General features: G+C 50.8%; 1 protein-coding gene across 5 annotated transcripts in view; it reads right to left on the bottom strand.

Annotated features, from left to right (window-relative positions):
* The window catches only part of PHF2 (PHD finger protein 2), a 92,898-nt gene that overhangs the window by 18,810 nt on the left and 48,366 nt on the right, over nt 1–25,722 (bottom strand). For all 5 annotated transcript variants that reach the window (XM_070795149.1, XM_070795148.1, XM_019966608.2 and 2 more), the window contains exons 2-10: nt 21,410–21,495; nt 16,064–16,178; nt 9,098–9,258; nt 5,998–6,139; nt 5,011–5,197; nt 3,768–3,930; nt 2,711–2,798; nt 2,137–2,243; nt 464–555 (exon numbers count right to left, since the gene is read on the bottom strand). In XM_070795149.1, coding sequence (XP_070651250.1) covers nt 464–555; nt 2,137–2,243; nt 2,711–2,798; nt 3,768–3,930; nt 5,011–5,197; nt 5,998–6,139; nt 9,098–9,258; nt 16,064–16,178; nt 21,410–21,495 — 1,141 coding nt within the window. The remainder of the gene's footprint in view (nt 1–463; nt 556–2,136; nt 2,244–2,710; nt 2,799–3,767; nt 3,931–5,010; nt 5,198–5,997; nt 6,140–9,097; nt 9,259–16,063; nt 16,179–21,409; nt 21,496–25,722) is intronic.

Raw genomic sequence — 25,722 nt, 5'->3', positions numbered from 1 at the left:
GTCAGGAGGGGCACAGGGCAGTGCTCCTATGGTCGGGGGGGATGGAGGCACGTAGGGCAAAGGGACTGTCCTAGTCATAGAGCAAAGCCAGCTCCTGAGGTGACGCCTGCACCAGTCAGTGGGACAACGAGGACATCTCCACTCTCATCAGAATGTGACCCTCCAGCCAGTCACTGACTCGAGTCCTCCCCGCTCCCTGGCCTTCAGGGTCCACGCAGTGCCATCTCTACCACCTCACCTCTCACTGAATCTCCCTGCCACCCAGCCCCCCCGCTCAGGCCAGGTCCCGAGGTGGTGGGCCCTCTCCCGCATCTGCCCCCACCAACAGATATGTGACTGGCCAGGTGCCCTCCACCTGCCTCTCACATGCTAGTTCCCACCGAAGGAAGGACAAGCCCGAGGGATGACGCCCCGCCTGCCGCCCTCCCTTCTGCCCTGGGTCATGCCTAGCACACTTCCCTACCTGCTTTCTCGTCCATGATCTGAAAGCACCATTGAGAATTTTAGCTCCTTGGACTAAATGAGGGGGCAGCTGCTTCCCAGATTTGTGAGAACCTGGGGGAAGACGGACGGGTTTGCTCAGGTGGGTACCCACTCTCCCCTGCCACCTGCAGGTGACTCAAAGCCCCGGTGGTGGGGGATATTCAGGGCCAGAGCTTTCAGAGGCATGTGCCCACCACCACCTGCCCAACTGCCAACGGTTCCTCTTGGAACCCAGGGGATGCCCATCTAAGATGCTCTGCAAGGGGCAGGACTGGCCTTCCCACTGTCCACCCACCAGGCCCCTCAGGCAGTGGGCTGGCTCCCCCTCCACTGGGCCCCAGCCTGCGACAGTGAGGGACCACAGTCATGCCCCAAACCAAGCGTCCCCGATGCTGATCCCACCCGCTCACAGCCCCCTGCATAGCTCAGGCAGTGGGCCCACTTCCCACTGGGGTGGCCCAGGGCAAGCACTACCTCAATCACATCCTTGGGAGCCAGAGCTGCCCCCAAACAGAAGGGACAGAGCATTCCCCCTTCAGGCAGAGAGTTCACCATGGAGGCAGAACAGCCCTGAGCTCTGACACCACCAGATGACCATGTCTGGCCTGTGGCAAACCCCTGGGCCCTCTCAGCTCTGAGGCTGCTGAGCTGTCAGCCCCATCACAGAGGAAGGCCCAAGGCAGAGAGGCAAGGGCATCCCAGCAAGGCCCAGCTAGTCAGCAGTCACCCTAGCCAAGCCGTCCCCAGGTCCTTAGGGTGTGATTCTGCCCATACAAACCCCATTCCATCTCCCCAGCAAGAAACCCCAGAGCAGGGCAGTCCTTCTGCCTGGAGTACAGGGCGGAAGTTTAGAAAATGATGGATGAATTTCACTGAAACCTAGCCAGCCCAGGTTAAGAACCATTTTCAGCCTTCTGATCTCAAATTAGAGTCAAAGTACAAAGGAGTCCTGATAAGGAGGTCTCTACTTGAGACTCTTATCAGAACACAAAAGAGCAGCTTCCTGGAAGGCAGGTGCTGCTGAAAAAGGAAGCTCTCCATGAAAGCAAATGCTCCTCCTGCATCCCTCACATGGCTGCAGAAAGTCTGGAGACCTGAGCAGGAGGTGGCCACCTGGAGTTGATCCCAAAGGCAGGGCTGGCAGGACGTAGGATGGAGGGCCATGTTCATGGAGGGCAGGGACCCAGTAAAGCCCATCCCTCCCCACGGCCTTCCCCGGGGGACTCTGGCATCCTCACTCCCCCAAGCACAGCAGGGATGCTACCGGGGTCCCTTGGCTGGTAGCCAGGCAGACCCCAGGCCTCTCGATGTCCCAACTGAGCCCTGTCAGTAACCACACAGGGCCACAGGGACCAAGCAGAACACACACCAGGTCTGGAAATATGTGGCCAGAGCTCCTTCTGCAACACCAGACAACCCTGCAGGCAGGAGCCCCCTCCAGCCCCATAGCACACAGACAGGGAAAGCAAGACCTGGGAGCTGAGGGGACTTTCTGCTCAGGCCCCATGAGGGCAGCGCTCAGCCTGTGCCCCAGGGCCCAGCCGCCCTGCTGCATGATGGCAGACCTGTGACCACTCTCTGGCATCCCTGAGCTCCGCCCGCAACTAACTGCCCACAGCCACAGGCAAAGACGCTGACCAGGAGATGACGTACTTTTGAACGCCTCCAGCAGGTGCTTCCCCATGTACCAGCAGGCAGTTTCGAAGTTGGGAAACTGAGTCAGGCTGCCCAGTTTCAACCTTCTTTCCACTTCGTATGCTCTGGAAGCCACAGCAAAGAACTATTCAGTGTATGAAGCTCTGAGCAGGTAATGAAGGAAGGTGAACCCATGCCACAGCTAGAGGCTACACTGCGGCCATGCCCACTCAGGCCTCCCTGCTGGGCCTTAACAGCAAGGTGAACCAGGGGACCACCTCAGGATGACCGCTTGGTGTGAAGGTGAGCCCCATGGGCCATGGCTGCTAGAGCTCTGGGTCAGTGCTCAAGGAGTAGGCGGCTCGGCCTTTAAGTTCCCCCCAAGTCTATTACAGGCCTGAGGCTGTCCAGCAACCAGGCAACTCAGGGGCACTGGTAGGATCACAGCTCATCTCCTCCTTCCTCCCCACCACGCGGACGCCTGGCTAGGCAAACAGCCGTGCCGAGGGTCACCCATGGGCTGGGCCCGGCCAGGACTCAGGGGAGGCATCATCATACCACGGTGGAGCCAGGGAGTCAGGGGAGGCCCTACCTCATCTGCATCTCCACACTCAGGCTGTGGAGGAAATGTCCCGCGAAGGCCAGGCAGTCCACAGGCGTCAGAGTGGCGTAAATCCAGCCTGTGGGGACAGGGATGAGGCCACCTCTTCACAGTGTTCTCACGCCAGGCTCTTGGCATACCTGGCCTGACTCCAGCCAGCATGGGCTCAGGCTCCTACCAGCCCTTGCTCTGTGCCCCCATCCATCCGGGGCCCTGGAAGGTGCTCCGGCCCTGGCTTCTATGTAATGATTGGGTGCGCCCTCCCAGAAGGATGGCCTATGTTTGAACTGGCCCAGTCTGTTCTATCCAGCCCTGTGCGGTATAGACAGGGAAACTCAGGCCCAGGAGCCCAAGAGACTCGCTCAGACCCAACCCAGGGGTGGGCTGCCTGGCATTCCTGATCTCCACATGCAGGACGGACGGACAGGCAGAGCTGCCACAACTCCCAGGAGAGCTGGGTTTGTCCCCCCAGACTCTGAGAAATAGCTGTGGTTGTAGGAAACAGGAGTAGGGGCTAGACCAGGAAGGACTCGGAGGCACCCAAGTCAGTGGAAATGTGAGGGCCTCCATATATGACAACTAGAAAATCTGAACACTGATTGGCCATTGGGTAATACTGGCATGGTTAACTGTTCATTTTTAAAGCATGATGATAGTATTGTAATTATGTTATTTTTAAAAAGAAGCCTTACAGAAACCTTCACCTTAAAAGGTGAAGTATTTACAGGTGAAGCAAAGCGACATCTGTGAAGAGCATTATCTGCTCGTATCCTGCTTTCCCCTTTGTGTTTGCAATGTCCAGATCAGCAAACACCACTCTGACAGTGTGACTGGGATCTCTGGGCTGGGCTCTCAGGGCCCCATGCAATCCCACAGGCCTGGCCTCCAGAAGCACAGCCAGGCTGGAGGCTACAGGGCCTCATGGCCCCGAGGTGGCCCCAGAAGTAACCACAGAGCAGGACCGACCCCAAGGCAAGGCAGCACACACCCAGGGCGTGACCTCCCAAACATCAGAGGTGGGGCACACAACACAGGGGCAGGCACTCACCCGAGGGAATGAAGAGGGTCTGGCCCTGTTTGAGGGTGCACTTGTAGCATTTATCCACCTGATCGGCAAAAAACATCTCGCTGTGGTTTGAGGCTGACTGCCAGCGCTCATACAGGGAGATGTTGGCTGAAGCTGGCTTGATGAGATAGAAGATCTTCTCCCCCTGCCAACAAAAGGCCATTGGCAGAAACTGTCATATGCTGGGATGCTGGGGGTGGGTAATGCCCACCATGTCCCTGGCTGGGTCCCAGCTTCACCATTGTCCTCCCAGGCCCACCATTCCTCCCCTGAAACACTGGGACCACATGTGCTTTGCAATCCAGAAGTGTGCCTGTCAGGAAGATCCTGGGCATCGGTGCCTCCAGCACGTTCAGGGCAACCCCTGCCACTCCACACTCCATATCTTTGCAGCACTATGGATGCTGTACATGCCAAGGGGAACAAAGTTGTGACCTGCAGTCTGACGAGTTATAAGAAAGCTCTTCTCTTGAGAGTAGCCTGGGTCCCACTGGTGATGGAAGGATGGTACCCCCTGCCAGCTATAGCCCAGCTCTACGCTTGGTCTAGGGAGATCGACAGGTCCTCACTCCCAGGGCAGACAGGCTGAGGGCAGGAGATGCACAAAGGGTGGCAGGAGTGGGTGGCAGGACTTGCTCAGAGCCTCAAAGGGCTGGGACCAGAAGTTGAGCCACCTATCCTAGCCCAGGCTCCAGCAGGTCTGGTCGGGGTGGTGAGCCCAGTGCTCAGGGTCTCCTTTTGTGTGTCTTTTTACATCTCCCTTTCCCTCTGGCTGCCCTATCTGTTCCCAGCCAGAAGTCCCCTAGCTCTCTCTGCTGCTCAGATGCCAGCCACTGCAGCCTTGCTCCCTGGCCCCCGGCCAACCCCTCATTCTCCCCGTGGGGGATATTCCCTCACCCCCTCTTTCAGGAAGGCTCCCCAGCACTGTTCTCCCTTCCCCAGACACCGCATTTGGTCACCACTACAGTGGGCCTCCTCCGATTGCTTCATGAGCCTCAATCTTTAGAAAAAGCACCACACATGCGCTGCTCTGGGCCTGAGTTACTCCCCAAGGGCCCAACATCTGTGTCCTTCCTGTGAAGAAACATCTTGTCCCTCCTCCTACCTGATGCTAGCCACTTTTAAGGCCTGTGGGGATACAGACGGTCCTGCCGGCTCTGGTCAAGAGCAGGTCTTGCCTCGGGCTCAGACAGGGTGCCCATGGGGAGCAGAGGCCCGCGCTCACCTTGAGCACATGGTACCAGGCAGAGGCGCCCCCGGAGTCGATGTGAAAGTCGGTGTAGCTGTCCTTCACACAGATCAAGCAGTACTTGGCCACCTTGGGCTTGGCCAGCAGGGCATCGTCAGGCCAGTAGTTTTCCACCCAGGACAGTTTCTTCACGATGTCAGGAGGGTCCACAAAGCTGGACATTCTGGGGTCAGGGACAAGAAGGGCGGTCACAGTGACAGGAACCATCAGCACATTTGTTATGCCCCCTGGGGAGGCAGGGCAAGGTGCTCTGCGATATGAGTCCCACACCTATTTCTCCACCTCAGGCTACATGGCATTGCTCCCATTCTACCGGGCAGCAAACCGAGGTCCACAGAGCGGGCAGAAGGAGCCCAGCTGCTAGGTGGAGCTACAGCAGGCATCTAACACTGGGCTCTCCTCCCGAAGAGAAGGCCCGAGAACTATCTACCCCAGAAACAACTCCCTTCTTGGAGAGCTGGAAAGAGACTTTTCAGGTGGGCTCATGCTAGTGTCACTGAGCACGATGGGGCCTTGAGAGTAAACGTCATTGCTCATAAACAGCCCGGGCGAAGGGAAAGCCACTGCCCTCCAGAACAGACAACAGGGTGCAGCAACTTCTCGCCATGCTGGGCCATGTCAGACCAGATAACTCATCTCCAGGGAAGATGAGAAAAGGCAGAGACAGCCTGTGATTCTTTTAAATGTCACTGTCCTGGACAGAACGCACAATACTGCATCGAAAACGCCCAGCTCAGCAGCACCTGTGCGGTGACACTTCAGCCAAGCCGAGAACAGGGCTTCAGTGTTCCTGCTGCCTTGGGCACATCTCTGCCTTCAGGGTCATGCCTGCTCAGACAAGACAGTCACACATCATAAACTAGGCCACCCTGACCTCAACAGCCTCAGTCACAGGCCCTCCTCTTTAAATCTTCAGCATGTTCCAAACCAGTGTTTCTATCCCTCCGCCCTGGCCCCACTCACCTGGTGTCAGAGAACTCAAGGTTGGTGAGGTTGAGGACCCGCTTGCGGTTGGTGCTGTAGTAATAGTCCACAAACTCCTTCAGCTTCATCTTGCAGTCCTTCTGCTTGGTGACGTCTGTCACATCCACACTTCGCTCCGGGCCTGGGGAGGCAGCAGGGGAGGGTGAGTGCAGCCAGGATGGTGACGTGGCCTCCCATGAGGTCGGGGGCCAGGATGTGCAGAGAGAATGCTCACTCACCCTCTGAAGACAACCAAAGGAAGGGCGGAAAGCTGAGGCTCTAGGCTCTGAGATCTGACCCTCCTCCCACCTGTCCTGCCCACTCCTTCCCTTGGGTGACCATGAAGATCCCCTGGTGCAGTGGGGTGGCACAATCAGGACCCTCAGCTAAGCTGGCCAGATAAGCAAATAAAAATACAGGACACCACATGAACTTAAACTTCAGCTAAACAATGGAGGTGTTTTTAGTGTAGATATGTCCAAAATAATACATGGGACATATTTACACTTAAAATTTTTTTAAATCAAAAAAACTGCATTTCTAGGACATCAACTCCACATTCTGAAGGTTGATAAATAAAAGGAAAAACATTTTTCGTACATTTTCTATAGTTGATGGGGCAAGTTCAAGGTAAAAATATTTTAGTGACAGACATAGCATTCTGGATAACCAAGTAAAGAGGAAAAGTTCTTTACAGAAGACTCACAATAGAAGAAGAGAAAAGGACAGAAGTAGTCAACTCTTCCTTTGCAACAGTCCTCACCACGGCTCAGCCAATGAGCTCAAAGGCTGATGGAGCTTTCTGTGGACAGTTGAGGCTGCACTGCCTAGACCACTGAAAAGAAGTGGGTGGCAGCACCCCTACCCTAAGGAGTCCTGCCAACAACATGAACTCAAATCTAAGCAACCTCCAACCACCTGTTACAGGAACTACTTGGGACAGAAGAACACGTTAAATGACACCACAAGGATGCTGTTAACCAAATCCCCAATATAAGATTTTCCCAAGTCAAACATGAAAGACTCTCCAGGAGAGTCTTTCTCCAACAGACCAAGGGAATGGGAAAAGGATGGGGGCTGATACAGAAGAGACTGCTGCTGCTGCTGCTGCTGCTGCTGCTAAGTCACTTCAGTCGTGTCTGACTCTGTGCGACCCCACAGACAGCAGCCCACCTGGCTCCCCCGTCCCTGGGATTCTCCAGGCAAGAACACTGGAGTGGGTTGCAGTTTCCTTCTCCAATGCATGAAAGTGAAAAGTAAAAGGGAAGTCACTCAGTTGTGTCCGACTCTCAGTGACCCCATGGACTGCAGCCTACCAGACTTCTCCATCCATGGGACTTTCCACGCAAGAGCACTGGAGTAGGTTGCCATTGCCCTCTAAAGGGATATAAAACCTAAAATCCAGTGTGAGGGTCTTGTGCAGATTCAGATTCAAACATCCAAATACAAAAAAAGGTGTTTTTGAGGCATGTGGGGAGAATGTAGGTGAGCCTTAGGTGATTTTGAGGAATTATTATTAGTGTAATAAAGGGAAATAATGGAACTGTGATTATACATTTTTGAAAACTGTTAGTGCTGTGTACTGGAATCTTCATGGGTAAAATGATGTTATGTACCAGAAATTTGCTTTCAAATAATTGGAGGAAGACAGAGTTGGGGAGATGAATTAACACCTCAAAGCTGGTGGGTTCTCTGACCAGTACTGGATACATAGGGGTTCACTGCTTACTTCTCTTATTCTGTGTGTGTATGAAAAGTTGCATTAAAAAAAAAAAAAAACCCAAGAAGTGAAAGAAAGACCTTTAGACCTCTGGACCATCTCCTCCCTTATTCAGTAAGCCTCTTCCCACTCCTGAAGGCACAGCTGATCGGGCAGCAGGGGAAGCAGCATCCGAGGCAGGGCTGGCCCTACCCTTTGCAGCTGGCTGAGCCTGGGGCCTAGGGACAGAGTTGTGAGCAGGACAACACTAGCTCCTATGTAAAAATAGCTTATAAAAATGCCTGACACCTGGTAGGCACTCACTAAATATTATCTGTTATTATAGGTGCTACGACATGGCACAAACTCCCCTGGACAGCTGTCACTGCCAGAATGAAAATGTGAGTCCTTGCTTCCTCCCTAGCACAAGCTGGTCATCCTTGGGCTCTCTCCTGGTGGGCTCCAGAGAAAGGGTGTTTCCCATCCCAACCCCATTCTCCAGAATGCCACTGATTTCCTGAGTGGCTTGTACAGACGCTCCCCCTGAATTCTCATACCCATCTGCCCCCCACCCACAACTCACAGCATTAGGGATGCAGAGGCTCAAGAGCTCATAGACTGAACAACTTGTCTGAGGGCCTCAAGTACCTGTACCCTCCCATCCGGTATGTGGCCAGAGCGGGCCAGGGCATTTGCCTTTTCAGGGTCTTTCCTTTCCCCTCTCCGCACTGGTCACCCAGGCATCCCTGTGACCACCCCAAGCCCTGGCAACCATGAGCGTCAGAGCCAGGGCAGTGTGGCCACCAGCCCCTCCGAGGTCACTGCAAGTGCATGCTGGCCTCTCTGTGCCAGATGATGCTGGGCTACCTGGAGAGAGGCTACATCTGGCCTCTCTGTGTCAGATGATGCCGGCATGTACAAGCACCTGCCCCACCCAGAGGTGTCCTGATCAAGTGGGTCCATAGCACTGAAAGCTGCGGGGAATACAAGACAGGGCACCGAAAGTACCAGTGAGAACCCAAAGGGGTCCAGAAGGACAGGAAGCCCTGGGGCCACGGGAAGGCATGCCTGGGGCAAACGAGGGAGGTCAGCTGGGGAGGACATGGCACAAAGCTCAGGGGCAGAGGGCCACACAGTCGAGGCCCTCCCAGGCATGACTATCATTAGCACCCAACAATATCAAAGCCAGGGGACGCCATGCAGCCTCCATTCTGTGGGCACAGTAACTGAGAAGGGAGGAGGCCTGGGTCACACATCATTTGCTGGGGCATGGGGTCTCGTTCTAAGAAGAACCCCCTTTATGGAGCCTGGGAAGGGACCCGGAGTCATACCAGCTCACAGTGTATACAGCGACTCCTGGCTCAGGGAACCCATAACTCACTTGCAGGAGAGGACACTTACCCACGTAGTTCTCGACGTCACTGACGTAGAAGGTGGGGGCTGGGACCGCCAGGCCCAGCCCCTCTTTCTTGGGGACAAGGATGGGCTCGGTGAAGCCATGCTCTTCCATGTAGCCCAGTGTGAGCTGGCTGCCCGACACGCGGGCTACCACATCTTCTGCACTGCAGGGAAGTACAAGTCGGAGGTCACGTCAAGCCCAGGTCCCAGCCTCCATGACAGGCCTGGATAGGGCCTCAGGGCTGGAAACATGGAGCCTGAGCTCTAGCCTGAGCTCTGCCCCCATGCCCCAGAAGGAACGCCTCACTCAGTGGTCACAGGGCAGCTACAGGGTAGACATGGCAGAGTCCCACACACACACTCATCACAAGACCCTCGAGGTCCAGGAGTCCAGGGCCGTGGCGAGTGGAGAATGGGGACACGCCACACCTGTCCCTCTTACTGTGACAGAGCGAGGCTCGAGAGGTGTGAGCAAGATCCCTCCTCAACCTCCCTGCTCTCCACTCGCCCCTCATTCAATAGTACTCTTCTTGAGTGCTCAGAGGTCAGACCGCTGCACAGGGGTTAGATCCTAAGGGCACAGCTGATGGAGATAAACCTCTTTTCACAGAGAACCTACCCCCTGGACAAGCTAAACACAGGACCCAGGGTGGCTGAGGTGCTGTGGTCAGCAGCTCTCCTGTCTCCTGTGTGCTGGATGCCACCCTGGGTGCCAGGGACCTGTGGGGCCCAGCTGCAAAGACCCCTGTAGGCTGATGCTGGAGAGGGGTTTTCATCAGGTAAGCATGAAATGCCATTAACCCACAGCTGAGAGCAGTGCTACAGCGGAGAGGACAGGAAGCAGGATCAGACTGGGCCTGTTGAAGCCTGGGGGAATGGGAGTGAGAGGGGCAGGGCTCCGAGTAGAGAGTACGTACTAGCAAAGGCCTTGGGGAGAGGAAAATGTGACAAGTGTGATGAATGAGAAGAACCAGGGTGGCTGGGGCAGGGAGGCAGAGGGAAGCACCCAAGTCAGTGGTAGGCCAGGCCACCTCATGCCAAGAGCACTGGGGAGCCACTGGACAGCTTGAGCAAGGCAGTGACAGTCAGAGGTTCATCTGGCTGCTCTGCAGACATACAGTGGACAGCAGCAGGACCAGGGTGGGGCAGGTGACCACAGAGGAGGAGGTTCAGCATGCAGTGCCTGCACCAGAAGGTGACAGTGAGAGGGAGGTGGCAGACTCAAGAATCAGATGATGTCTGGGCAAAGGTGAGCAGCCGAGGGACTGGTCATTGTGATCAAGGGACTGGGGCAGGAGTGGGGTTGGAGCAGACCTAGAACTGAGGAGGGACACACTTGTTGGGACTGGCCAGTGGATGCAGGTGCACATCCAGACAGGTCAGGAGCTCAGAAGGACCAGTGGCTGGAGAAAGAAGCTGAGGAACCGCTGGCCAAGGGACAATCTATGAGGCCAGAGAAACAGATAGTGGGGACCGAGCGGAGTTCCCAGAATCCCTGAGAAGAGCCGTGAGCAGGGGAGATCAGGCAGGGAGGACAGCCAGCATGGCATGGTGTCACGGCCTCTACGGAGGACATCTGACTCCAGGTGGGGGGCCCGCACCACTGCCATGTGTTAACAAGGGCCAGTTAAGTGAGGACTGAAGAGTGATTCTGGGGTTTGGGCGGAGTGTTAGGGATAATCCAGAAGGACTGAGCAGAGGGTGAGGAAGAAGGAGGAGTGTGCTGGGCAACTGCTGTGAGAAGCTCTGGGAGCACTGGGACAGCAGAGTCAGCCACGGAGGCCAAAAGGCAGTGGGAGGTAGAAGGCTGCCCTTGACAAGCTGGAATCCCAGGCTCTTTTCTAGTCACTAGTGAGAGTTCTGGATTCACACAATACCCAATGGATTGGGTCTGGAACTACAAAACCCATGGGGGCCCAGCAAGAGGCAAATATGAACCATTGTGTGGGGATACCTCAGAGCCCAGGGCAGACTGGCTGCCATGGGCATCTTGCCCCACACAAGGAGGTAAACCCCCAGGAGGAAGGGCCAGCAGCCTCATCTGCCCAGAGAAGTAGAGCCCAAGGACTGAGGATAATAGGATAATCGTAAAGGGGATTTTAAGACAAATACATTAAACCCATTCAAAGGGATAAAGAGAAGATAAAGCAAAGATCAGAGAAGGAGGGGAAAGAATAGGCAACAATGAAAAGGAATAGGAATTATAGAAAAGAAAAATATGATGATTGAAATGTTTACAACTCAGCAGATACATTAAATGGTAGCTGGCTAAACAACATTGAATTTGATTAAAAAAAAAAAAGATTTCAAAAAGTAAGATAGAATGGGGAAGAAGTGCTATTAAAACAGAAAACAGAACATGTTTCAGAACTTAGATAAAATATGACACCTCAAATTAAAAGTGCTTACTGAATCCTGAGAAGGATAAATAAAAGCAAATGCACATTAGAAGCTTCACAGTATACTTATGGTATATCAAAAATAAATTAAAAAAAAAATCTCAAAAGTTTCCAGACAGAAAAACAGATTATTCACCAAAAATGAAAATGAAACAAAACAAAAACTCCAGCAACTAGGCTGATAACAGTAGCAAGAAATGTCAAAAGAAACACAATATTATAATATCTCCGGAGTTAAAGGAAAATAACTTATAACCAGAATTTTAGATCCATTTTAGAAAATTAGAATCATGTAAAAATAAAGATGAAATAAAAATATTGTCAGACACAGAAAATATTTTTATAGAGCTTTTTTGGAAGAACTACTAAAGGATATAACTCAACAAGGAGGAAACCAAATCTTGAAGGAAGGAGTGGGATTCAAGAAATAATGGAAAACTGATCTCCAGATTCCACACAATCCCTCTCTTAATACCACCTGACTACTCTGCAGAAACCCACATGATGAACTTGAAATACTGAGGAAATACAAGGCACAAAGATGACCACAACATTTTTTATGAAGAACAAGTTGGAAGGTACTTTCCAATTTCAAGATTCACTACAAAGCTACAGTAATCAAGATTGTGTGGTACTGGCATAATACGAGACATATGGATCAGTGGAACAGAATTGAGTGTCCAGAAAAAACCTAAACATCTATGGTTAACTGCTTTTCATCAAGGGTACCGTGATAATTCAATGGCAAATGAATAATCATTGTAATAACTGGGAGAACTGGATATGCACATGCAAAAGCATGAAGTTGGACCCTTACCTCATACCATATACAAAAATTAACTCAAAATGAGTTAAAGTCCTAAATATAAGAGCTAAAACTACAAAACTTTTAGAAGAAAACATAGGCATAAGTCTTAATGACCTTAAATTTGGCAATAGTTTCTTTTTGTTTTTGTCTAAAAACACAAGCAGCAACAGAAAAAATAACTTGGACTTAAAAGCATCACTACGAGCAAAGCTTGTGGAGGTGATAGAATTCCAGTTGAACTATTCCAAATCCTGAAAGATGATGCTATGAAAGTGCTGCACTCGATAAGCCAGCAAATTTGGAAAACTCAGCAGTGGCCACAGGACTGGAAAAGGTCAGTTTTCATTCCAATCCCAAAGAAAGGCAATGCCAAAGAATGCTCAAACTATCGCACAATTGCGCTCATCTCACATGCTAGTAAAGTAATGCTCAAAATTCTCCAAGCCAGGCTTCAGCAATATGTGAACCATGAACTTCCTGATGTTCAAACTGGTTTTAGAAAAGGCAGAGGAACCAGAATTGCCAACATCTGCTGGATCATGGAAAAAGCAAGAGAGTTTCCAGAAAAACATCTATTTCTGCTTTATTGATTATGCCAAAGCCTTTGACTGTGTGGATCACAATAAACTGTGGAAAATTCTTCAAGAGATGGGAATACCAGACCACCTGATCTGCCTCTTGAGAAATGTGTATGCAGGTCAGGAAGCAACAGTTAGAACTGAACATGGAACAACAGACTGGTTCCGAATAGGAAAAGGAGTTCGTCAAGGATGTATATTGTCACCCTGTTTATTTAACTTATATGCAGAGGACATCATGAGAAACACTGGACTGGAAGAAACACAAGCTGGAATCAAGATTGCCAGGAGAAATATCAATAACCTCAGATATGCAGATGACACCACCCTTATGGCAGAAAGTGAAGAGGAACTAAAAAGCCTCTTGATGAAAGTGAAAGTGGAGAGTGAAAAAGTTGGCTTAAAGCTCAACATTCAGAAAACGAAGATCATGACATCCGGTCCCATCACTTCATGGGAAATAGATGGGGAAACAATGGAAACAGTGTCAGACTTTATTTTTCTGGGCTCCAAAATCACTGCAGATGGTGACTGCAGCCATGAAATTAAAAGACGCTTACTCCTTGGAAGGAAAGTTATGACCAACCTAGATAGCATATTCAAAAGCAGAGACATTACTTTGCCAACAAAGGTTCGTCTAGTCAAGGCTATGGTTTTTCCTGTGGTCATGTATGGATGTGAGAGTTGGACTGGGAAGAAGGCTGAGTGCCGAAGAATTGATGCTTTTGAACTGTGGTGTTGGAGAAGACTCTTGAGAGTCCTTTGGGCTGCAAGGAGATCCAACCAGTCCATTCTGAAGGAGATCAGCCCTGGGATTTCTTTGGAAGGAATGATGCTAAAGCTGAAACTCCAGTACTTTGGCCACCTCATGCAAAGAGCTGACTCATTGGAAAAGACTCTGATGCTGGGAAAGATTGGGGGCAAGAGGAGAAGGGGACGACAGAGGATGAGATGGCTGGATGGCATCACTGACTTGATGGACGTGAGTCTGAGTGAACTCCGGGAGTTGGTGATGGACAGGGAGGCCTGGTGTGCTGCGATTCATGGGGTCGCAAAGAGTCGGACACAACTGAGTGACTAATCTGATCTGATCTGAATGAAAATTTAAAACTTTTGTGCTTCAAAAGACAGCAAAAAAGTGAAAAGACAGCCCATGAAATTGGAGAAAGGATTTGTACATCATATATCCAATAAGGAGTTTGTATCTAAAATATACAAAGAATTCTTACAATTCAAAAAGACAAAAAACAACTTTCAATGGGCAAATGACAGATACCCAACAAGAACATGAAAAGGTTCATGTTCTCAACATCACTAGTCATCAGGGGAATTCAAATTAAAACCACAGTGAGAGACCACTTCACACCTGCAAGTATAGATAGATAGAACCACCATGAAAATGAAGGTCACTCAGTTGTGTCCAGCTCTTTGCAACCCCATGGATAATACAGTCCATGGAATTCTCTAGGGCAGAATACCATAATGGGGAGCCTTTCCCTTCTCCGGGGGATCGTCCCAACCCAGGGATTGAACCCAGGTCCCCCAAATTGCAGGCAGATTCTTTACCAGCTGAGCCACAAGGGAAGCAACTCAAAAAGTCAGATAATAGCAAATTCTAGTGAGGACACGGAGAATGTTTTAAAACCCTCAGACACTGCTGGTGGGAATGGAAAGTGGTGTGGGAATTTGCTGTATGACTCAGGGAACTCAAACCAGGGATCTATAACACCTAGAGGGGTGGGGTAGGGAGGAAGGTAGGAGGGAGGTTCAAGAGGGAGGGAACATATGCAGATCTATGGCTAATTCCTGTTGACGTTTGGCAGGAACCAACACAGTTCTGTAAAGCAATTATCCTTCAATTAAAAAAAATTAATTAATTAAAAAAAAAGAAACAGCCTGGCAATTCTTCAAACAATTATATATTAAGTTACCCCTAAAAAAATGAAAATATATGTCCAAACAAGGTATTTTACAAGAATATTTATGGTAGAATTCTTCACAGTAGTCAAAAATCAGAAATAACTCAAATTTCTATCAGCTGATGAATGAATAAACAAAATGCAGTCTATCCAAAGGGAATATTACTCAGCCATAAAAAAGCAATGAAGCACTGACACTTGCTACACTCTGGATGAACCTTGAGGATATTATGCTAAGTAAAATAAGCCAGTCACAAGGACGACATATTATATAATTTCTTTTAGATGAAATGTTCATAATAGGCAAATCTACAGTGATAGAAAGCATGATTAGTGGCAGGACTTCTAGGAGGAATGTGGATCATAAATTTATTTTTGAGGTGATGGAAACCCTTCAAAATTAACTGGTGTGGTGCACAGAGCTGTGAATACACTGAATTGTACCCTTCATATGGATGGATTATATGGTATATGAATTATATCTCAATAAAGATGGGAAAAAAGAAAATAAGAAAGAAGCCAGAGAGGAAAAATACCTTATCCATAGAGGAGCAAGGAAAGAAGTTGCACTGAATTTCTCACCAGAAACCTTGCACTCAAGTAGAGAATGGAATGAGTCATTTAAAATGTTAAAAGAAAAACCCCGCCAACTTAGGAATCTGTGTCCATCAAATTATCCTTCAAAAAAAAGGAGTAAAGACTTTGTCAGACAAACAGAAACTGTCTTCCAGCTGTGAAGGGCCAAGGGTGGTTCAGAGCCGCTGTCTATACAACCACATGTCCGCACAGTCAGGGTGCCCCCCCTCACCAGAAGTGATTTCCGTGACCCTGATCCTGCCCTCTGCCCTCACAAGGACAAGGGTGTACAGGGGGAGGGGCAGTCTAAGAAGAACCAGGGACACCCCACCAGGCCATGCGCACAGAGGAAAGCCCATGGCTATGATACCAGGACCCGCCACATCCACATCAGGCTGGATACCAGCCCCCACTCCTGGTCCATAAAGTGGGGACAGTGGCTCTCTCTCAGGAATGTGCCGTCGGAAGGGCCATACCAGGTGGGGGAGATAAGACTCTTCCCTCCAGGGCTGTGAAGGTCACAATCACCTATTTGGGGAGGTGCTGAGAAGGGAGAGATCAGCTCCCATACTGGGAGCACCTGGAGTTTCTGGGACTTTGCTGCTTCCCCTGGAGGGAAGCCCATGGCCCTGGAGCCCCAGTGCGGGGTGCGTATCCAGCCTCAGGCTGGAGAGGAACAGGCTGCTCACCTGGGAAAGGTCCGGCTCCTCAGCTCCTTGATGAAGAGCTGGCTGCCATTCTGCACGGGTTTCACTTCCGGCGTCTGCCCGGGGCCATGTTTATGCCAGGTTCGCTTCTTCTTCACTGTGGGGGAAACAGGAGGCAGGTCGTCACCTGCAACACCCTCCCCTCCTCATGCCTGCAGAGACCCAGCCAGGAGGGCAGCCACCATGAATGCTGCAAGACTCAGACCTCTCAGAGGCAAAGAAGTTGGGGTTCCCTGGCCCCCACCCACCCAGCCTCCCCAGCCTCTCAGGACCCCGAGTTGACACATGGTCAGGAACTCCCACCTCTCACATCCTGAGTCACAGCCCCCACCTCACCTCTTACCCCATACTTCCCAACCTGCTGGCTCAGATGATGGCACTCAAAGCTGGGGCTTCCTAGGGCCCCACCTCACTCAGCACTTAGTCTGCTGAGAACTCTTCAGAGGCGCCCCCTGAGAAGCTCCCACCCACGGTCATTTTTCAGGACCCTTCTCACCTGTCTTACCCTCAGACTTGCCCTCAAATAGCACAGACTGCTGTCCTTCCCCACTGGGATCTTTGCTGCCATGACAACCCACAACTCATAGGCAGAGCAGCCCAGCCCCATCTTCTATGCCCACTGCCCTCCCCACTCCCTGCCCACCACTGCCTGCCCATCCTCAGGGTATCGTATTGTCACACCTGCTCCCAGGGCACTGGACACACACTTCTTGGACTTTTACACGTGAGAATGCACACCTGTGCCTCCTGGGCTGTGACACATGCTCACGCACGTACACACATGCACATCCACACACAACCACACATGCCCTTACGGGACCAGGACAGGCACGTGCACACTAGGACACACACACACATAAGGACAAATATGCACACACACTAACACATGCTCCTACTGGACTTCGAGCTCCCAGAGGGAAGGAAGCTATTTCCTTGATACCTTCGGCCCCATTCAGGGCAGCCATGGATAACTCAGTGAGTGAAGATGGGCCAGGCATGGAGACCCATCCTGGGGGACTGCCTCGCAGGGTTTTAAACATGATTCTCAGGCAGAGATGTGACTGGAGGTGAGGGAGAGCTGGCGGGGCCCTTAGAGTGTCTGTCCTTCACAGACAGGGATCGGGTAGGGGCTGCAGTCCTCCTGCATTTCAGTGGTTGTGGGGATGAAGGGAGCTGACGACTGCTCCTGGGTGGGACCTGCCTAAAGCAGGAAGCGGAAGGCACTGGATGCGGGGTGGCTGAGCTGACCTCTGTTCCAAATTGCCACCTCTTCCCTGTCTCATCAAGTCATAGTTCCTTGAGACTGTCTCCTAAAATAGGTGATATATACATCATGCTTGGTCTCCCAGACCAAAGTGCAAGTGCATATTATGGAAATCAGGCCAGGTCCTACAAAGGAGGGGCTGGAGCTAGAACTTCCGGTGGCAGCACCAGACCCAGTGAAAGTGAAAGTCGCTCAGTCATGCCTGACTCTTTGCAACCCCATGGACTACATAGTCCATGGAATTCTCCAGGCAAGAATACCGGAGTGGGTAGCCTTTCCCTTCTCCAGGGGATCTTCCCAACCCAGGGATCAAACCCAGGTCTCCCGCATTGCAGGCAGATTCTTTACCAGCTGAGTCACAAGGGAAGCCCCACCAGACCCAGAGAGGAGTCCAAATCTTTCTTGCCCACCTATCCTGTAGCTGTGTGACTCTAGGCAAGTTAGTGGGTGTCTCTGTGTCTCATCTTTAATGCTGGTTCTGGCTTCCTGGGCTCCTCGTGAGTATGGAGGGCCCTGTGCCAGGAGACACATGGGGTGACTGAGTCTTGGAGGAGGCATACAGCCCAGAGACAGCACATATGCAGGCAGCAGTGGGCAGCAGAAGAAAGAAGCAGCATCTCCTCTGCCTTCCAGGAGCCGGGCCTGGGGCCCCTGCTGACCAGGGGCCAGTGGCAGTCTTGGGCCATCTGGGCTTCCTGGGCCCTTATTCAGGACTGGGCAGCTTCAAGCACCTCGTGTAGAGGCTGGAATATGCCTGATACTGTGGCTGGAGCAGGTATGCTGGGACAACAGCCAAAGATGAAGCTGTGAGGCAGGTCTGAGCTCACAGGGGCTACTCTTGAACCCCTCTGCAGCCCTGACTGGTGGGCTCCTTCCCTCCCCAGGGTCTAAGACCCTCCTGAGCTCTAAGGCTGAGCCTTCCCTGCCTATGGGTGGCCCAAGACACCCTCTGACAAGGTACCCAGGGGACAGCTGGAAGCTGGTGGGGACTCAGCAGACCCCTCTGGGTTACAGGGGCAATATGTATCCCTAAGACATTTGGTAACACAGCTCAGCCCACCCTCCTAAGCGTAGCTTGCCCCATCCCAAAGGTGTGACAGCAATGCTTGCCTCAGGGAGAAGGAAAAGATAAGAAATTAGTAAGTAACCTCTTAAAAGTCTTTTGGACTCTGTGGGAGAGGGAGAGGGTGGGATGATTTGGGAGAATGGCATTGAAACATGTGTAATATCATATATGAAACGAATTGCCAGTCCAACTTTGATGCATGATACTGGTTGTTTGGGGCTGGTGCACTGGGACGACCCAGAGGGATGGTACGAGGAGGAAGGAGGGAGGGGGGTTCAGGATGGGGAACACGTGTACACCCGTGGCGCATTCATGTTGATGTATGGAAAAACCAATATAATATTGTAAAGTAATTAACGTCCAATTAAAATAAATAAATTTATTTTTAAAAATTTTCCTTAAATTCTAAAGGAAATCAATCCTGAATATTCATTGGAAGGACTGATGCTAAAGCCGAAGCTCCCGTACTTTGGCCACCTGATGAGAAGAGCCAACTCATTAGAAAAGACCCTGATGCTGGGAAAGATTGAAGGCAGGAGGAGAAGGGGATGACAGATGATAGATGGTTGGATGGCATCACCGACTCGATGGACATGAGTTTGAGCAAGCTCCGGGGGACAGTGAAGGACAGGGAAACCTGGCGTGCTGCAGTCTATGGGGTCGCAAAGAGTTGGACTCGAATGAGTGACTGAACAACAAAACCTCTTACGCAGTCATGGAGCCAACAAGAGGAAACACTAGGATTCAGAATCACTTTAAGGGTCATGTCACTTGCCTCCCATGAGCCTTCATGGGAGCCTGTGGGCCTGAGAGTCACAAACCAAAGTCAGTCCAAGGGGCAGATGGCAACAGCATGGACAGGGAACCCTGCGAGCTCGCAAAGACAAGGCAAAGCACGAGGGGTGTGGCCTCAGGTCCAGCTGAAGCTCCGGGAGCCCCGCCTCCATCCATTCCCAGGGCTCCATCCCCCGCCCCACCCTGTCCTGGCCCTCTCCCTGCTGTCCTCACGTCACTGTGCCCACCACAAACCGCACCCAGGCCAGGACAGGGAAAGGAGGCAGGCGCGTGGGCTTGGGTGGTTCCCAGGGGGCACAGGGTCATCAAGGGGCCTTCCCGCAGGTGTGACTGGAGTTCATGCAGCAAAAACCAACCAGTGTGTCACAGACAGGCTCTGGTCAGGGCACACACATGTAAAATGATCGGTGATAGGCAGTGTGGGAATGCCCACTGGCGGAAGCTGCTAGAATCTGTGCTTTCATCCCTGATGGACACACAGCCCATCAGTGGAGTCTGAGTCACAGAATTTATAAAGCACATGTGCAAGCACACACACAATGCACACATGCACACACACAGTCAGGGAGGGTTGTCAGGTCCCCCCAGGCGGCAGTCCCACACTGCTGATCTAGGACAGTGCTATAGAGGCATCCTGGCCCCCCAGCCTCCCTGAGCACACCCCAGGGTAGTGCCTATCATCAGCTGGGTGGTGTCTCCCAGCTCCAGCCCTTATCGGCCCCCCATCCCACTCCCGGGGCCACGAGGTGCCGACCCGGGTGCACACCCTGTTCATCTACCCTAGCCTCCTGGAAGTTCATGAGGTATTAGAAATGTAGACTAAGCCACGGGGTGACAGGCATCCTCCTGTGTCTGCTGTGAAGCCATTACCAGAAGGATCGGGTACTTTAGGGCAGACATATTGCGAGCAGCAGTGCTGCCAGCCTCTAGGGCTGTGAGGGTAAGTTAGGAATTTGAGAACCTTCATGCCTGGGAAGTTCAGAAGCCACCAGGCCTTCTTGTCTTCTTCTCATGCATTTACCACATGCCCACAATGTGCTGGAAAGTAGGGCACAAAAGCCAAAATAAATACAGTTCCTATGGTCACTCAGTGATGATGGAGCACAGGCTAGGCAAAAAGAGAGGCCCAAGAAAGGTCGAGGTGAGGCAAGACGACTCTTCACCCAGCTTCCCAAGGGGCTAGGTTGGGCTTGCTTTGCTGGCCTCAGCCTACAGAATAGGACCGCTGGGGATGGGCTCCGGGTGGGCTCCCACCCCACCCTGTGCCAGTGGATCTACAGGACTCCATACCTCTATGCCCACTGGATCCACTGGGTTACCCCACCAGGGCTACAGGGCTCCAGCCCCGGCAGATCATGGTTCTTCTCCCATGTGGACCTGGCCTTGGAACTTGCCTCCCAGCCTTGATGTGGGGCCCTTTAGAGCCACCCTGGATGAGCCCATGCCTTGGAGAGCACCCACTAGGTGCCCCCCACACCCTGAAAGGGCCACATGGAAGGGGAGGGTGATAAAGTCATTGTGATGTACAAATAGTAGTGTGAGAATGGGAATTCTTTTGCATTTCAAAAATACAAAACTCCTTGGCCATATACTTCAATTAAGGAAAAAAAAAAAAAAAAACTATTAGTTGTCCTCTCTGTACTCTTACTTATTAATAATGTAGAACTGACAAGAAATAAAATGCTTTGCATTGCTGAAAAAAAGATAGAGAAAGGGGATCACCTAAGATTCCAAGCAAGGAGTTCTGGAGATAGGAAGGAGAACAGGTTCCCAATAATGCACATTCCTAGAGCGCTACATAGATAAGAAGCGGCCAGCTGGGCAGAGCTGCGATGGATGGCTCCTTGGACATCTCCCACGCTATGTCCCCATCTCGCATTGCCTGGTCACTGCGAATGCTAGAGTTTGCAACCCCTGTCCTGGCCTTTGGAGGCTGGTGGGCTCTCTGCAAAGGTCATGAGGGGCCCTAGATGCATCTGCAGGCAGGAGATGATCAGGAGGAGCCACAACCAGCCCACTAAGGCCATGAGGAGCAATAAATGAGACAGAAGGAGGTCCCTAGGCACCAGAGACCCCTGGCTGCAACCACACAGGGCAGTTGACTCCAGCAAGGTAGGGTCCAGTTGGGGCTGGGATCAAGGTCAAGCAGAGACCTCACCCCCATAGTCAGATCCAAGGGGCAGCAGAATGGTGCTATACTTACAGGTGGACTTCCCGTGGGTTTTCTCACAGTTTGGGCAGTGGTATATGTCAATGTCTGGGGCCTCCTCCTCTTCCACTCCAACACAGCTGAAATGGAGGAGAAATAGATTATCACCAGCAGTCAGCAACTCCTTAAGTGCTTCCCCTGCAAAGCTCGGCAACACCCTGGGAGAAAGAGAAGGTGGTATGAGGGCAGTTGGGGCAGAGTATGTGTGACGACAGTAACTCACAGGTATGGGATGGGGGACTCAAAATGGAGAGGGAGGGTCAAGGAAGGCCTCACTATGTGTGACTGGGAGAGGCAGAGGGGACTGGCCAGACTTTAGGCTTGCCTCTAAGAAAGCCATCACTACCTGTCACCACAGAGTCCAGAGAGGCTGAGGCAGGAGGCGGGAGATGGGGTGTCTCACAGCCCAGGCACTCCCATCATTTCACCACAGACAGTCTGCAGCCATGGGCAGGGCCCCTGCAGACCCCAGGGAGCTGTACCATGGTGCTAGGACAGCTAGATATCAGAAGGGTGAAACTGAACAATTACTTCACACCACACACAAAATTAACTCAAAATGGATTAACAATCTAAATATGAGAGCTAAAACTATAACACTCTTAGAAGAAAACACAAGGGTGAATCTTCATGACCTTGGATTTGGGCACAAATAGGACATCAAAAGTACAAGCAACAATGAGAAGGAAATGGCAGTCCACTCCAGGATTCTCACCTGGGAAATATCACGGACAGAGAAACCTGGCAGGCTATCTCCATGGAGTCACAAGAGAATTGGACATCCAAGCCAGGCTTCAGCAATATGTGAACCGTGAACTTCCTGATGTTCAAGCTGCTTTTAGAAAAGGAAGAGGAACCAGAGATCAAATTGCCAACATCTGCTGGATCATGGAAAAAGCAAGAGAGTTCCAGAAAAACATCTATTTCTGCTTTATTGACTATGCCAAAGCCTTTGACTGTGTGGATCACAATCAACTGTGGAAAATTCTGAAAGAGATGGGAATACCAGACCACCTGATCTGCCTCTTGAGAAATTTGTATGCAGGTCAGGAAGCAACAGTTAGAACTGGACATGGAACAACAGACTGGTTCCGAATAGGAAAAGTACACCAAGGCTGTATATTGTCACCCTGTTTATTTAACTTATATGCAGAGGACATCATGAGAAACGCTGGGCTGGAAGAAACACAAGCTGGAATCAAGATTGCGGGGAGAAATATCAATAACCTCAGATATGCAGATGACACCACCCTTATGGCAGAAAGTGAAAAGGAACTCAAAAGCCTCTTGATGAAAGTGAAAGTGGAGAGTGAAAAAGTTGGCTTAAAGCTCAACATTCAGAAAACGAAGATCATGACATCCGGTCCCATCACTTCATGGGAAATAGATGGAGAAACAATGGAAACAGTGTCAGACTTTATTTTCTTGGGCTCCAAAATCACTGCAGATGGTGACTGCAGCCATGAAATTAAAAGACGCTTACCCCTTGGAAGGAAAGTTGTGACCAACCTAGATAGCATATTCAAAAGCAGAGACATTACTTTGCCAACAAAGGTTCGTCTAGTCAAGGCTATGGTTTTTCCTGTGGTCATGTATGGATGTGAGAGTTGGACTGTGAAGAAGGCTGAGTGCCGAAGAATTGATGCTTTTGAACTGTGGTGTTGGAGAAGACTCTTGAGAGTCCCTTGGACTGCAAGGAGATCCAACCAGTCCATTCTGAAGGAGATCAGCCCTGGGATTTCTTTGGAAGGAATGATGCCAAAGCTGAAACTCCAGTACTTTGGCCACCTCATGCGAAGAACTGACTCTGGAAAAGACTCTGATGCTGGGAGAGATTGGGGGCAAGAGGAGAAGGGGACGACAAAGGATGAGATGGCTGGATGGCATCACTGACTCGATGGTCCTGAGTCTGAGTGAACTCCGGGAGTTGGTGATGGACAGGGAGGCCTGGCGTGCTGCGATTCATGGGGTCTCAAAGAGTCGGACATGACTGAGTGACTGATCTGATCTGATCTGATCTAGCGACTAAAGAAGACCATGCTAAAAATATTTCCAAGAGTAAAAGATATTTTCTTACCTCCTCTGTTGCTTTAAAAATAGCATTAAAAAAAGGTAAAATTAATATGCCCAAACATTGTGAATAAAAGACTAAAAGTTTAAAAAAAAGTACAAGCAACAAAAGGAAAAAGAGATAAATTGGACAATATTAAAATTTAGAACTTTTCTGCATTAAAGGACATCAAGAAAGTGAAAAGGCTTTTCACTGTACAGAATGGGAGAAAATATCTGCAAATCATATTCCTAATAAGGGTCTATCACTGAAATGAATAAAGAACTTCACAACTCAACAACAAAAATGACACATCAATTTTAAAATGGTCAAAGGTCCCAAATAGAAATTTCTCCAAAGAAATACAAATGGCCAACAAGCTCATGAAGAGATGCTCAACATCGTTAGTCATCTGGATGCCATGAAATGCAAATCAAAACCAAGAGATACAACTGCACATTCACTAGGATGGCTGTAGTTGAAAAAAAGAAAATGGGAAAAGAGCAAAGACTGGTGAGGATGCAAAGAAATTAGAACGCTCTCGTATCACAGGGCTTTCCTAGTGGCTCAGACGGTAAGGAAACTGCCTGCAATGCAGAAGACCCGGGTTCAATCTCCAGGTCAGGAAGATCCGTTGGAGAAGGGAACAGCAACCCACTCTAGTATTCTCACCTGGAGAATTCCATGGACAGAAGAGAATGACGGGCTACAGTCCACGGGGTCACAAAGAGTCAGACACAACTGTGTGACTTTCACAGTGGTTTACATCTCACAGGTAGGAATGTAAAATGATACAATTTCTATGTAAAAACAGTATGGCAGTTCCTCAAAAAGTTAAACATAAAAGTATCAGATGATCCAGCAATTCCACTCAAAGGTATAGACCCAAAGGAACTAAGAACAGTTTCTCAAACAAATCCTTGTACACAAATACTCACAGCAGCGGTAGTCGCAATAAACAAAAGATGGAAGCAACCCAAATGTCCATTAACTGATGAATGGATAAACAAATTGCAATGCTGCCATACAACGAAGTACTATTCAGCCTTAAAAAGGAACGAAGTGCTGATACACACTACAGCAAAGACGAACCTGAAAAGCATTGTGCTGAGAAAGGAAACCAGATAGAGGAAGCCACATACTGCGATTCCATTCAGATGGTCACACCCAGCAGAGGTAAATGTAGAAAGACAGAGACCTACTGGTAGCGCCACTGCACTTCCAATTCCCAGTTTCCTCCAATGGACTCTGTTAACAGCAGCTCCTCCCAACTCCCCCTTTTCCTCTATAAAAGAATGGTCCTCTCCTTTGTTCCCTGGACTTGCCTGTGCTCACCAGAGACCATGTCTCAAACCGTAATTCTTTGTTGTGCCTGAATAAACCCATTTTGCTGGTAAAATAGCTGGCTGTGTCATTAGTTTAGATGAACAGTGCATACTGCAAGTCCACACCGGGCAGTGGTTCTAGGCTACTTCTCACTGGCAGCTCCTGGAGCTCACAGACGCTGAGGATGGCAACCTGCCCTGAAGGGCTTTCCTCTGTCCCAGCAGAAGTCATGCATACCCACAGCCCACTGGGAACCCCTGCCTGCCCCAGGACCCAAGGACAAACGAGAAGGGCTGTCATGGTTCTGCTGCAAGGCCTCTATGTGCCAGCACTGACCCTGCAGGCAGGCAGAAGGTCTCAGGTCAGATGACACAGGGCCCATTCAACAGGTCGGGAGTAAGGTATACCGTGGAAAGCCCAAGGGGCTTCTCCAACGTAGGCTCTAAGGGCACAGGGGGGACCACTCCCACCCAAAGGCCTCATAAGGGTTGAGTTTCAAGTCAATCAAAGGGAAGGAAACCAAAGCACCTTAAAATACAAACCCCCCAGTTGGCATTTCTCAGGCCTAGTTCCTCAGACTGGCTCCCCCAAATACCACCTACTGGTCCCACACATCCCTGAAGCCTCATCATGCTCTGGAAGGCCCACAGCAGGGGCCTCTGTGACAGATGGGGAAACTGAGACCCAGAGGTCACAGCCATGTGCACTGTGCATGCGGATACTCCCACCGCAGCCCTGGGAGCTCGCTCTTTAGAACACCACCATCTGGGGGGCACAGGGCTCACATGGTCCAGGATGGGTCTGGCTGTTTGCTGTGTTGTGCAGGAAGGTCCTGGGACTGAAAGGGAAAATGAGAGACAAGGAAGGTGGGCCCCGTTCTGCTGGGCACACCTGAGGGCTGCCCCTCACCCAGGAGAGCCACCCAGGGCTT

The sequence above is a fragment of the Bos indicus genome, chromosome 8 (genome assembly GCF_029378745.1).
Source record: "Bos indicus isolate NIAB-ARS_2022 breed Sahiwal x Tharparkar chromosome 8, NIAB-ARS_B.indTharparkar_mat_pri_1.0, whole genome shotgun sequence".
Classification (NCBI taxonomy): Eukaryota; Metazoa; Chordata; class Mammalia; order Artiodactyla; family Bovidae; genus Bos; species Bos indicus.
Note: the sequence above shows the minus strand (reverse complement) of the source record. Positions and strands in the feature narration are given on the sequence as shown.